This window comes from Vidua macroura, chromosome 20 (assembly GCF_024509145.1).
Source record: "Vidua macroura isolate BioBank_ID:100142 chromosome 20, ASM2450914v1, whole genome shotgun sequence".
Lineage (NCBI taxonomy): Eukaryota > Metazoa > Chordata > Aves > Passeriformes > Viduidae > Vidua > Vidua macroura.
In genome coordinates this window covers 7,957,130-7,971,345 of record NC_071590.1, presented here as the reverse complement: position 1 = coordinate 7,971,345, position 14,216 = coordinate 7,957,130, and the positions used below count along the sequence as shown (strand labels likewise).

The following is a 14,216-nucleotide window of genomic DNA, read 5'->3' as shown; positions in this document are numbered from 1 at the left end:
TTCAGTAATCTCCCCACAGCTGTGGAGAAGCCAAATGGGAGGCACAGACCTCTGTCCCTCAGCAGAGGCAATGTAAGCTCTGCACTAAACCTTGAATGGGAGCTGCAGAGCCATCAGTGAAGCCACCAAACCACTGGACTCCAATAGTTCAATCCCTGTCTTCTCACCTGGATGGTCTGGCAGGACAGAAAGCTTTGGAAATGACAGAAATGTGCCAAAGGCACAGGGAGCTCTTCCCCAAAGCTAGGCAGCTCTCAGTGTAAGAATTCTGGTACTGCAATATGGTCTGAAAGATCAATTCAAACGAGGCTGTTTCTTATGCACAGAAACCTGAACAGTGGAGTAACTGCTCAGGTGTCAGTTCTGCAGAACAATCTGGAGCTTCAGCAGATCACAAGAAGAACACAAAAGTGTCATGTGCTGTGAAAAGTTCTTGCTCTGGGCAAACAGTGGAGCCTGTAAGAATCTCTCTACTCTATTCAGCCCCAGCAGCAGTGCTGCTTCCAGTTTGTCATCCCTGGCCTTCCAAAAATTACATGAACCAAAGAGTCCAAGGGAGAGTGATGAGAATGATTAGAGGTTTAGAAAACATGATCTAGTAGGGAAGACTGCAAGTAATCAGGTTGTTTAGTCTGGAGAAGATAAGGCAGATAACAGTCCTAAAATATGTAAGAGGCCGTTACAAAGGGATACTCTGATTTCCATGTTCCTGTCAGGCATGAAAAAATAAACAAACAAGCTTAAATTACACCAGTGACTCAGGAAAAAGTGATTTGAGGGAAAGCTAAAGCAGCACCGACACAGACCGCACAGGCTGAGGCACCTCCCCGGACATCCTGGAGAACAAACATTTGTCTGCAGCAAATGAAGACACATCGATGCTGCCTCCAGGCCAGCACTGATGGACAGCACGGCCTCGCATTCCCTTCCGGGCTATTGTTCCGTGATCGGATTGCACCGCAAGGGCTGTTTTAGATGTGTTACAGTGAATGTACCGCGACACTAAAACTGGACCATCCGAACAAGTCTTCTGCAAGACAAGAGAATTGTAGGGAGATGCCAAAAGGCCGTGCTAAACAGCACCTTCGACAGCCCACTGACACCGCCATGCAGTCTGAAAGGGCCTCAGCGGCGCAACTTTCAATTTGAACACGTTCCCCTCTGTTCCGTCACATGCTCTTGTGAAAGGGGAGGCGAGGGACAGGGAAGGGCGGGCAGTGGCCGCACCGTGCCTCAGTTTCCCCACAGCCGCGGACCTTCCACCCCGCGTCACGGCGCGAGGGCCACACACGTGCGGAGCCATCACGGCGGCCTTCCCGTGCCCCGGGGGGTTGGCGGGGGGTGGGGGGGGGGTGCGGGTGCGTGGGTGGTCCCCGCTCACCTGCGGAGCAGCAGAGCACGGCGGGGGCGGCCCCGGCGCTGCGCAGGCCGAGCAGGGCGGGGGCGAAGAACATGGCCTCGTCATCGGGGTGCGCCGTCAGCACCAGCGCGCGCCCGCCCCGCGCGCACCCGCGGGACCCCGCGCGGCCCCGGCGCAGGCGGCGCGCGCCCCCGAGCAGCAGCAGCAGCAGCAGCAGCAGCGGCGGCAGCGCGAGCGCCGCCGGCGTCCCCCAGCACCACGGGCCCGCTGCCATGGCGACCGCCCCGCGCCGCCGCCGCACCGCCCGGAAACGCCAGCCGCGGCACGAAGGTTCCGCCGCACGAAAGGGTCCCACCCCCCCCCCCCCCCTCCACGGCCCTCCCGTCCCCGCCTCGGGGCGGGGCCGCTCGGCCGCTGCCGCGGAAACGGGGCCCGGGCCGTGCCGCTCCGGGGAAACGTGTCCCGCTGCTGCTGCTGCTGTTGCTGCCCCAGGGCCGCCCGTGAGGAGCGGGGACCCTGCCCTGGCCGGGCCTGGCGGGTCTCTGCCGAGAGCGGGGCCCGAGGGTGTGCACTGAGCACGGGCTGTGTCCCTGGGCGAAAGCCGTATTGCCCTGCCGGTACATCAGTGGTGATTCACAGTGAGAAAGTCGAGCTTTTTTCAGCGTGTGGTACCTTTTATCCCTGCTGGGCTGCTGTGCAAGAGACGTGCGTTAAGGGGAAGCTCAAAAGCAGGGCAGGAGGAGCTTGTCTTCAGACACGTTCTGTGGGCTATCCCGAGCGTGGCTGCAAACGGGGGAAACTTTTGGGTATGGTTTAGAAGTGAAGTCAACCACTGGAGAAAGCTGCAGAGCAGAAGGAGACAGGAAGTGTTAAAATAAACATGAAACAGGCAGTCAGAGGCACGATGGCTTGGGTACTTTGCTTTCCCAAACAGGCAGAGCAATGGTGGAGTGTGGGAGCTGGGCGAGTTAAAGCATAAAAGGTGAACACAGTTCCGAAGAGTTCTGAGGAGCAGCTCAGACCTCAGCAGGTGTATGCCTGACTGGTCTTCCCTGGCTCTTACATCTTATCCTTTACCTTCCAAGTGCTTCCAAGCGAGAGTCACTGGCTTGTGTTGGGATTAGAGACTGCCAACATCAGCCTGGAGATTTGCCGTGTCACCATAGCGTGGCACTTTTAACCACTGTAATCACACAGCCCTTGGTACAACACGTGTGTTCTGAGTGATCCTGCTTGCCGCAAGGTGAGCCCCAGCTTTTTTAGTCTGAACCAGTGATTGTGTGGGCACCCATCCTGCAAATGTGGGCACGACTTCTCCATTTAATGGAAATCGTGACCATGAAATAATCTAACCTTGCCTAATGCTCTATCTTTCCCATAGTAAACCTGATTAGAGATTAATTTGTGATTTTAACACATCCTGAGTTACACATTTGCACGTAGGCTGTGCAGATTTGAAACTCCTGAGAAGGCAGGGAACGAGTTACACACTCCTCATTCCGGTGGAGAAATGAACACACATTTAACGAGATTTAAACCTCTCTCACATTTTCGGAAGTCATTCATCGCCGGGGCACGGGCCCGACCTCAGGGGCAGCGCGGGAAGCACCGCGGACGGGGCGGGAAGAGCCCTGCGGGACCGGACGGGCTCCGGGCGGTGCTCCCGTGAGGGGCTCCTGAGGCCGCGTTCATCGGCACGGCCGCGGCCCGGGCCCCTTATGGGTTAGTATCAATTTACATCGGTGCGGCGGGGGCCAGCGGGGCGCTGCGGCTCGCTGGCGCTCCCAGCCCCGGGAGCCCCTCACGGGCCCGGCCCCGTTCGCCTCATGGCGGCCGCGCCCCCCCCGGCCCTCAGCGGGAGGGGGAAGGAGCCCCTCCCCGCCGCACCGGCCAGAGGTCCTGGAAGGGGCATAGCACCCCACCCTCCCACCGCCACGCTCTCCGGTGGCTTTTCTCGGCCTGTTGCTGCCCGTGCCTCAAAACACATCCGCACGGCCTGAGGAAGGGGAGAGCCACCGTAGCCGGTGAAAGGTACCGAGCCGCGGCGCCGAGGCTTGTTCGGTATCTGGCAGGACCTGGCGGGAGGGGGCGGAGCGCGCGGGGCCGGGGGAGGGGAGGCAAGATGGCGGCGGCGGCGGCGCTGAGGGTGAGGTGAGACGCCGCGCCCGCCCAGCCCCGCCGGGACCCGCCGGCACCCGCCGCCCGGGCCGCCCCCGCGCCGCGCCTCGGTAAGCGCGGAGAGCCCGGCGGGGCGCCGCGGGGACAGCGGGCTGAGCGCCTCCGCTGTGAGGAGGAGGAGGAGGGGAGGAGGGGGAAGAGGCGGGGGCCCGGCCATCCCGTCCTCCTCCCTCCTCACGGGGACGGAGCCCTGTGGTCTCCGGGGGGAGGGCGCTGGAGCCGGGGCTGCCCGTGGGGCAGCCGCAGGGGGTGCGGGGGGTTGGCGGATCAGGGGCGGGGGGTGCCCGGTGCCCGCGGGGCTCTCCCCCCATTGACGCTGAGGGTGCGCGGGAGGATGGCGGGGCACCGAGGGGTGGCCCTCGCTGGGAAGTTTTTGCAGAAATCCCAGAGCATCTCCGCGCTGGGTGTTCATCCTTGCGCTGTGGGCAGGAGAAGTGCAAGTTAAAAAAAAAAAAAAAAAAAAAAATTAAAAGAAGGGTCAGTTCTTCAAAATCGTCCCCTTGGAGGCTCGGCCAGGAGCGCGGTAGTTCCTGAGGATGTGCTGCGGCCACAGCTCCGTGTCGGGCGAGCATCGCGGCCGCTGTCAGTGCCGGGGAGTTGTTGCTGATGCTGACGCTGAATTATTCATATGGGACCTGTAAACATCCCCGGCTTCTGTCATCTCCGGGCTGCTGCAGGGCACCATGGAAGTGGCTTTTGCTAGAATTATTCTGACTTGATGGTAAAGAACTTCGTGCTTGCTGATTTTTCTGTACTTAGAAAAGCTGTGTGTGTCAAGTTGGTTGCAGTTAGGCAGGATTCGAGGTGGATGTATGAACTGTCAATGCTAAACAGGCTCAAGTAAGCAAGTAGATATTGTGAACAATCTGTTGTCCAAAACCTGCTTCTTCGTGTTTCAAAGATATGGTTTTAACAAGTCTGTTACCTTTTTAGGACTCTAAATATTGGTGTAACCTGGGACGACTTACTACAGTGAGCATATCTAGTCTTGATTTTTGTGGCAGTATTCTTTTATTAATTTTCATACAGCACTATAGTTATGAACTGTTTGAGCTTAGATAGGGATTTTTATCCTAGGCAGGATGATTTGAGAGGTAAAATCCAGTGCAATTATAACAAAAGCTGGTGGTGGTAAGTGGGATGGCACAGTGTAAGTGCCTGAAGTAGTGGGCACAATTATGTCACTGCACACAAGGACCGTGCAGCTCTGTTGCAGTTTTGCACTGGAATTTTATTCCGCAGAATGTTGTTATTCCTGATTAACTAAACAACCTTGACGTTTGGAAAGGAAGTCTGGAATATTTGAAGTGGATTTCTAGTTAGCTGAAATGTGGTGTCTTGTGTTGGGGGATGAAAGAGCTTCGTGCTTAGCCCAGGGATTCAAAAGTTCAGGGGAAAGAAGCCAACTGCCGTGACCCTTTTTTGTGAAAGCGTGGTTAATTTTTTCTTTACATCGCTTTTCTTTGTAATATGGTATGGGCTGCTGAAGAAAGAGAGTTCTTTTGTGATTTATGTGCAGGGCAATTTGTTTGAAATACAGTGTTTGATGTTGGTCACTAAAATACCCAAACTTGTTGCTGAAATGTGGGAAAGAGCAGTATTTTGGAATATTCTTTCTAGGAGTTATTATGTGTGTTTTTTAACGTGTGGAGAGGATGTTACAAGTGTTTGCATCCACAAGTGTTGCTTCTCTCTAGCTTCTTAATAATTGCACCCATCAATTAAAAGTAACTCTCCAGACTGAAATTACATGCACAGAATCAGAATATATTCATTTTGCTACATTGTGATGCTGCTGTTTTGTTTTGAATACACTTTGTCTCCTACAACCGCTCATTTTAGTTGCTCTTTCAGGGCAGACCTGTTTTCCATTGTGATCTACAAAACTCTCAAAAACTGTGGTAGAAGTAGGGACAGACCCTAAAGCTCCTTTCCAATTCCCCCCCTCAAGTCCCTTTCCACAGTCCTTGTGCTCCTCTGGCTTCATCTTCTGAGTTATTTCATTTCTCAGTTGTGGCATGAATGAGAGATGCTCACAGGGAAGGAAAGCTGCCTCTGCTTCAGCTGCTGTTAAATGCATGAAAGCAACTGAAAAAAAAATCTTCTGTAGTAGAGAACAATATTTCTTATAAATAAGAAATTTATGCTCTTTCAAAGCTCTCTGCAAAAGTTCTGGTGAAATATTTTATTCCTCTATATGGCCTTTTGCATACAAAATGATTTAAATTAAAGTTTTCTTGGCTGATTGAAAATACTGTTTAGAGTTCTGGTGTGTGTAGTGACTTACATTGAAGATTTTAACAATTGTTGGAGCTGGAAGGGGTCTGTTCCTTGTGCAGGTGCAGTGCAACACAGACCAATCTCAAGAACAGACCTGTAACCAGACAGTGGTTTCATAATGCAAACAAACGTTTCCTGGATGCCAGGCTTGAGCTCTTCAAGTCATTTATGTTCTTTAGTCAAATCTGAATCAGTGTTTCAATGTTGGGCTATTAACTGAACATGGTACCTTCCCTCCCTACTGCAACTGGTCCAGATAAAAATTCTGACCTATGCAGGACTGCTGTGTGTAAATATTTACTTTGTGATACTTCTAAATCATGCAAATAGCCAGGACAGTGCTGAATGTATCTTCCATTTCAGTGTCTCTCTCTTTCAGTGATTCTCCCTCTAGTAATAACCTCTGTGAGGTTCCCTTTCCCTTCCATTCTCCTTCAGTGCTCTCCCACCCTCTGTTAAATCACAGCGTGGGCCTGCTGGGGCTCTGCTCAGGGAGTTGTGAGACAGAGGGCTCAGTCTTACCTTGGAGCTGTGTTTCTTCCCAGTATCCTAAGAGATATTCCCATGTCCTTGCCCAGCTCTACATCTAAATCACTCATAGTGTTGCCCCTCCCAGACTGTCTTGCTAGACCTCCTTTTTTCCTTCAGTCTTGAGGAAGATGTTGGTCTATGTAGTTTTTAAGTCAGCAGCTTCACCTGTTTAGGATTGCAAAGGTTACTGCAAAATTTAAGATACTCTCTTGGTACAAAGATGCATCAACCCTCTCTGAAAAATCCTATTGTTCATAACTTTCAGCAGTAAAAAAATGTAGAAATGAATGTTTCATGCAGATGGATTACCTGGACAAACTGTTGGCCAGGACTTAAAAATTCTGTGCATGTTGAGTGGCTGCTCTTGGGTAAAACTGAAAATGAAAATACAGTCACAAAGGTGTTGAGGAAAAGGACACCTATAAATGAGAAGGGATGATGTTAAGTGTAAAATATGCTTTACTTGCTTGTGCCTCGTGCTGCTGGGACAGGACATTTGGGTAATTCTCTTTTATGTCCTCACCATGTCAGAGAGCTCTTGTCCTGCGGGAGCTGCAAACAGCCCAGAGCATTCCCTGGCTGAGGGGCACAGAGCTCCACGTGAAACCTCTGCTGGGCTTCCTGGGCACAGCCCGGGGCTGCCTGGAGGAGCAAATGCTCTCCTGAAGGGATTAAAACGCGTTCACGTTTCAGGGAACACGTCTAACAAATGTGAATCTAAATCAGCTGCAGAACAGACTGATTCCTGTCCTGTTTGTCAGTGTTACAGAGTCAACACACAAGTTCATGACAAGTTCAAGTGCTGCTCAGCAAATGAGGCAGGTATATGATTTCAGATCAGCTGCACTCTTCACCTCATTAATAGTATTTTGGGGCAAAATGATGAATTACTGTAAGTCAAAAAATGTATATACCCTATGGAGTTTTGTCTCATCGGGTTCATATTTTTCAATTCCTGTTTTAATTCTATCTGAAAAGCTGGATTTGCAGAGAAGGGGTGTTTGCAAAGTGGGACTTCTCCCATATAATCATTGTAACTTCATGGTTTAGCTGTCTTGGAATGTTGTATCCAAAACCTGTCGTGATAAATGTCACTTACTTGTTCCATTACAGCCTTTATTTGTATAGGTGCTGATGTTTCTCCGTGGTCTCAAAGATCAGACTTAAACATATCTAGAACCTTGAAGTTCTGGGTTGCTTTTGGGTTTTGTTACTCCAGATCTAAAGGATTATTTATACCACTCATAGTTCAAGATGTCTTTCATTCCCTGCCTTTTTCTGTGACTTGGAGGCTGTTTTGCGACTCCCAGTTGGAGTTATATCTTTATATATTGTTGCATTTTCTGTGACATAGCGTATCTTAAATGTAACCATAAATGTAGTAGCAATAAACTTTGTTTCCAGAAAGCCCTGGTGCATTTCCTGTGGAGTATCAGAATGGACCAAGTCATTGTTCTTACAGTAAAAAAAAAATGTTATTTTAGCCTTTCTGTACTTTTTAGTTAAAATCTAGACTTGATTTTATCTGAACTTAGTCAGCTGAGGGGAATTATGAGGCTGATACTTGGTTTGCCCTGACCCTTTCTTTATAAGTGTTTTTTCTTACAATCCATCATAGTTCGTGGATTTAGTCAGTATGGACTAGTCAAGTTATATTTCCTTTCCCAAACCAAAGCTGTTTTTAAAAGCTGTCACTGCAGATCCACTTTTGATAATCAGTGAACTACAGGAAGATCCTGGAAACTGTGACCACAGAATTTCTTGGCTGTTAGGTGACGTCAAAAGCAGTTTTATCTGCAGGTGGATTAACAGTGAAGGAGTAAATTCACGTGCAGGAACAGTTCTTGAGCTGTCTACACTTTCAGTCCAAAAAAGGAGAAGAAAAATTATTGTTTTGAGAGAATATTTTATGCATAGTGTGTGATGCATACGAAGTTTGAGGTATGGTTATTTCTAAGTCATAAATGAAATGTGAGGAAAGAGGTGAATTGGAGCAAACCTCAGTGAGTTGTTGGACACTTGTGAGTGAGGATGAGTTGCTGAGGGGGGTTTTTTGCAGTTCTTATCACTGTGGTTTGTGTAGCATCTCTTGGTTCTCTTGCCTGCTGCACTGGAGGATGCCTGGGCTGGTTTCTGTTTCACACTGCAGTTTTCAGGGTGAAGTCTGAATGCTCCAGTTGATGTTTGAGAACCAGTGGAATTACCCTGTGGCAGGGATAGGGCCCTTCAAAAGGGGTGAGGGAGACATCTGGGATTTGGGAACTGCTGGTGGCACCTCAGAAAAAAGCTGTCTCCTCTTGGGAATGTGAGTCCTTCCCTCTGAAGTGTTTGGCCTCTGTAGGGTTTGCTTGGACATTAATTTTTGGAGATTTGAGTTCTTTGGCTCATGAAATTTTTTCATGGTGTGCATTAACTGTGTGCTATTTACCATATTGGGACAACCAGGAATCTGGTGTTCCTTGGAAAATGTTTTTAGGAAATAAGCTATCTTTATTTCTATGACATACTTTTAAAACAAGAAAACCCTGTAATGTTTGTAGCCTTCTCAGTTTTAAGTCATCGCTCTGTGGTATTTTTAGTCAAGGAAATGTCTACATCCTTAATTTCCATTTCTGAAGGGAGGGCTTCCTCCTACCTCTTTTGGCTGGTTTTGGTGTTATTGTGACCCTCCTTGGCAGAGGAGATCTGGATAAGCTCCATGGCAGGGTGTAAGAGCTGTTCCTCCATGAAAATCCAGGAGGAGGTTTCCTCCCTCAGGGATTCTCTGTGTCCCAGGGTGTTACGTGGTAACTGGTGAGTGGATGCTGGACATCTGGACTCTTATTGGAAGTGGATGTGCTCAGCATCTCTCTATTTGTATTTTATTTTTTGGTAGGCAAGTGGATAATTGTCAGAAACTTCCAAAGATGTTGATGTGATCTTAGTTTTTCCTGTTATTTCCCCCTGTAATGCACCAAAGTTGTGTATGGCCTGGGCCCTGAAATCATGTATTAGCAACTTTTCTTTGAGATCATAAATTACAAGAGGGATTAAAATAGAATTTCCAGGAGAAGAGTATCTTGTCAGCTGAATTTGATCAACCCCATTTTGGTAGAGCAGAAATTCTATTTGTATTTGTAGCAGGAGAGAGAGAGAGAGAAAGAAACTTATTTAAAGATGAAGTATAACAGTGTGATCCTGAGATTTGGATGTAAATTACATGTGTAAGGATGCAACCAATTTTCGTCTTTGGACCTTTGAACTTTTTTTTTTTTTTTTTTTGCTTATAGCACACCAAAAATTGCTTTGAATGACTCTTAAATACTTATTAAATATTTAGTGTTCCAAAACCTATTACTTGAAGTACTTCAAGCAGTTGGTTAATGTGAATGAGGAATCTTTTCCTATTAAAATATGGAGTATAAAAACCTATTTTAATTTTTTGGCTCCCTTGATGGAGATGGAAAAGTCTTCCTAGTACAGAGTCAATGTGACATCTTGAATTGACAGCTGTAATGCTCCTTAACTTGTGTCACGTCTGTAATTGGCTAAATTAAAGTTTACCATGTGTCATGGAGAATATGTCAGGCACTGTAGAGCTTTGGATGCTCAGAAATAAGATTATATTGTACATTAATGGAAATTTCAGGGCGTGAAAAGGGTTGAATTCAGATGTTTGGGCTTTTCTTAGCATCTATTTTTCAAATACTCCTGTTGCTTGATTTATATGATGTTAATAATTGATGAAGAGAATGTTGTTCAGTGTTGGTAGTAAAACACAGCCTTACAGATGTAATTTTTTTACTATATTTCTAGCAGGGATAGAAATAGGGATTTTTCCATCAATAACTTTGTGAGTAGAGGGAGTGCAACTGAATGAGATTAAAGTTCTTGGGAATTTATGGTGTATTTGGGAATTTATGGTTCTGTCTGTCACAGAAGAAGAGAAGGCATTTGCACATGTGGAATTGTCTTGGAAAATTCAGCAGTGAGTTGTTCTCAACTTGGAGAAAATACATTCATTGTTTCTGTTCATTCCAATAGCAGATGTCCTTGTGCTTTGACTACAAGCTTTTGAGTATTCTGCAGCATAAAACTGAGTGAAAAAGAGTGAAAGAAAGATTAGAAAAAGTGTGGAAAAGGCCCTGAGCTTTGAGGATGATGTCTGTGTTCTGCAGAAATGGGAAGCACAGTACTCTGGGGCATATTTAAATGACCATTACTCAAGTTGTCTTTAATTTTAGTTTTGACCTTTGTACTTTTTTTTTTTTTTTGCTTGTAGCACACAAAGAATTTTTCTTCTTTTGGAGGGTATACCCAGCAGCTTTTCATACTTTGCAGTACACCTCATCTGTAAGCTTGGAATTGTATTCCATTGTAGCTGGAATACAGGTCCTTCCATTTTAAAGCACAGAATTATCTTAAATTTGCTCAGACATCAACCTTCTGGTAGGTTCTTGAATGAAAACCTTCTATCTTTGAGGATTGTCCTATCTACTGATCTTGTAGCTCCTTTCCCATCCCATCCCATCCCACCCCATCCCATCCATGTTTTGCCATCTGAATAAATGTCATTTGACTTTGCTGATGAGTGGACACTGAGGAGTGACTGAAGGACTGATGAGTGCCCTAGAAGTGTTTGGTGATTTTTTTAGGGAATACTTTCTAGACTGTTAAGTCAGTGTGAGCTTGCAGCCCTACTGGTAATGTTCTGAGCACAGGGATTTCAGATGGGAGATGATACTCAGCCTTGTACTGTGCCCAGTAAATCGAATAAATAACTTTTTGTATGGAATTTGACCCTTTGAGCTATTTTTAGCAATCTGTCTTGAATGGGCATATTAGTGTTTTCTGGTGTATGGCATATCCCCAGGAGACAAAGTTGATATTTTTGTTTGGGTGTCTGAACAGGTTAATGATTACCTGGTAAAACAAAACACTATTGGGAAGGTTTGTTTTGCAAAGCTAGCAATACTCAGAAGGGTTTTGCTTATGTGACTCTTGACTTGTAATTCTGATTTGTTTTATGCCATTTGAAGCATTGTGTCTTGAAGGGTCTGTAATTCATGAAGTCTGGTCAGTGTGACTTAATAGACTGGTCCATAAATACAGCCTGATTTTGGGTTTTTCCATGAGGTAGTTTCATTACCTTGTTATGAAATGAAATCACAGAAATAATTATTCACAAGTATTGTTGTCATGCCTTGGATAAAGCCTTTCGAACCAACTGCTGAAACACTCCCTTCACTCTTCATTTTCTTGCCAGAGTAAACTTTGAATAAATATCCCTGAATTAATTTTGTGATTCATTGTAGATCCCCTGTGCAAGGCAGAGCCTCCCTTGCTCTGCCATGGGTTAGTTACATCAGAGCTCAATTTACTAAAGCTGCTGATTTAAAAACAAAATCCCCCAACTCGGGTTAGACTGTAATCTCATTCTTTGCACTCTTTATATCACACTTAGTTTGCTCAAAAACAAGATGAGGAAAATTCCCAAAAGGATGTGAAATTTAATTAGCAAATGTTGGTTAAGCACTTCAAGATGGCACGAAAATTACTCAAAATGCAGAAATGTCAGCTTGTTTTGGATAGCTGAAGGAAAACTGAGTTTACCCATGAGACTGGTCTTTTGTCCATGAAGGTGAGAGTTGGAGACAGGATATTCCAGCAATGGAGCAGGTGACTGCCCTGCCCTGGGACAGCTGCTGTCAGGTCTGTGTGGCCACACAGTGAAGGGGTTTGGGGAACTGGCCTGCTAAAAATAGTCCCAGTTTTTAACCTGCTGTGTTTTTCCAAGTGAAGAACTGCTTCACTCAGGCAGTGCCTTCAAAGTGCTGCAAGAATCGAGTCTTATTTCTGATTCAGACTTTGACTATTTCCTAGGGAGTCTTTGATAGATTTTTTAACCTTTCTGTGACTCATTTTCCCACATGTCTGCTGAAGATAGTTTGTACTTCTGCTTCTGAAGCATTTTGAGTTCTGGAGATCAAGCTGAAATTATGTCGTGATTGTTGCCATTATAATATTCAGTTCCAAATTACTTCAAACTTACTCAAAATTCCCTGCATATGGTGAATGTAAGTGTGAACAGCAGCTTTTAAGGGAATTCTGAATTGGATCTGTTCAGTAGTTTGAGCTGGCCAAAGACAGAAATATCATCATACCTTTAGAAATAAACATTGTTAAATCATTTCCTTGCCCGAGAAGCTCAAATTAACACAAGGCCAAGTATCTCTTCACTGTTCCTTAATCCATTACTCTTGTCATTGCTTTTTCTCCCCTGGGTATCTTCACTTAACTGCTTCTTTTTTGATTCTTTGCTCCTATGAGTCCTGTAATTTTTATTTTTTTAAACATTATCCATTTGATGCTACTGGTTTCCTGTTTTGCTATAGAGTCTGGGAGTGTCAGTGAAATGGGACATTATAGCACAATTTCTGGTTTCTGAACTGCAAAACAAGAAATATTTCTTTCTGCCCCTTCTAATTGTCAATATTTGATGAGACAGATAATTTGCCAGCCTGGTTGGCAGCTGTATGAAAGTATTCATGACCTGACTTTATCTTTGTGAGACATGAGGCAGAATTCCAAAGTCTGTAACAGCTCTTTTAAACGTTTATATATTTAGCCTCTGAAATTTGCAGAATTATATGAAAAGGTACAAAAATACTTGTCTGAAAAATAGAATCTTGCTGTCATTGAGCAGGGTTGGAAGCTGATTTCTGGTGTTGTAATTTATCAGGGGTGCTGAAAATGAAAATGAGCAGCTTCTGTTCTGGCAGGGGATAGGGAAGCAGTGCAAGGATCAGAGGGGCAGAGAGAGTTAATAAATAGTGAGGAACTTTCCAGGAGGATTCTGGTTGGCTTTGGGTAGAGCAAGAGGAGGTTTGTCATGACTAATGAAAGGATACAGCAGGGAGGAAAGCCCGGATGAGGTTGTTTACAGTCTGTACACACAGTTACAGTTTTATGCAAAAGGATGGCTGTATTTAAACATAATCTGGATGTATGGAAATTGGAGAGGTTACAGCAGGAAGCTGGCACTGCCCTCACTGCCCAGGAACTGGACTGATGAAGAATAATCTGTGTCTGCTGCAAATGTGTGAGCAGATGCTGAAGAGAAGGAGGCAGATGCTTTTGGCTGACAGGTCATAAGGTTGCCTGCAGAGAAATTGGAGTTGAAGTCAAGCACCTCCATCCACAACTGCAGACAGGAAGAAACGAGCAGAATATTGGTGGTAATTCTACTGGCAAAAATTGGGAAAAAAACCACATTCCCCCCGCCCCAGCAGAGAGGGTAAACAAGCTTATGCTGTAGGAGCCTGGGAGATTAGGGGGTCTGCAGGGCACGTAGAGGGGTCAGATCAGGAGAGTGTGCAGGCATGTGGATGTGTCTGACAGGAAAAGGAGGGAAGGAATATTGTACTTCAGTGTCATTTTACGTGTTTGCACTCCAGAGTTCATTTTATCATGAAAGAAATGAGATCCCACACAGGATCCTCATCCTTCAGTTCCCTCCCCACCTTGTAATTGCCAAAATGTGACCACATGTTTTCCTCTACTGTTACCCCCTTATCTCTGCTGCTGTTTTGCCAGTTCCCTCAGGGAGGAGGAAGAATGGTCCCCCACCTCTGATAACTTTCTGTTTTCTTTTTTTTCCTCTCTGTGCTTCTCACCTCTCATATTTACCACGATTGTAATCTCTAATGCTCCTTGCTGCTTTCCTCTGCTGGCAACTTTCATTTATTCCCCTTTAAAAAGAATTCCACTATGAACATGATCGCAGTTGTAGTTTTCAATAGGAAAGTCATCAGATTCAATATTGTCCTATTTATTATGTAAAACCTGTAGTTATCAGGGGGTTTAGGTTGACATTTTTGGATGGATG

The 14,216-nt window shown here is 46.0% G+C and overlaps 2 protein-coding genes across 10 annotated transcripts in view; one reads left to right on the top strand and one right to left on the bottom strand.

The window, feature by feature from the left end:
* PIGL (phosphatidylinositol glycan anchor biosynthesis class L) overlaps positions 1–1,634 on the bottom strand; it is a 52,250-nt gene extending 50,616 nt beyond the window's left edge. For 3 of the 7 annotated variants that reach the window (XM_053995519.1, XM_053995524.1, XM_053995520.1), the window contains exon 1: positions 1,382–1,537. In XM_053995519.1, coding sequence (XP_053851494.1) covers positions 1,382–1,465 — 84 coding nt within the window. In that variant the 5' untranslated portion in view covers positions 1,466–1,537. Of the gene's footprint in view, positions 1–806; positions 1,046–1,083; positions 1,171–1,381 lie in introns of those variants that run through there. The other 4 variants (XM_053995521.1, XM_053995525.1, XM_053995522.1 and 1 more) reach the window with 4 other exon arrangements.
* Positions 1,635–2,451: 817 nt separating this feature from the next.
* NCOR1 (nuclear receptor corepressor 1) overlaps positions 2,452–14,216 on the top strand; it is a 56,692-nt gene continuing 44,927 nt past the window's right edge. The window contains exon 1 of one of the 3 annotated variants that reach the window (XM_053995515.1): positions 2,452–2,603. The gene's annotated coding sequence lies outside the window, so the exon portion shown is untranslated. Of the gene's footprint in view, positions 2,604–3,493; positions 3,512–3,537; positions 3,589–14,216 lie in introns of those variants that run through there. The other 2 variants (XM_053995513.1, XM_053995514.1) reach the window with 2 other exon arrangements.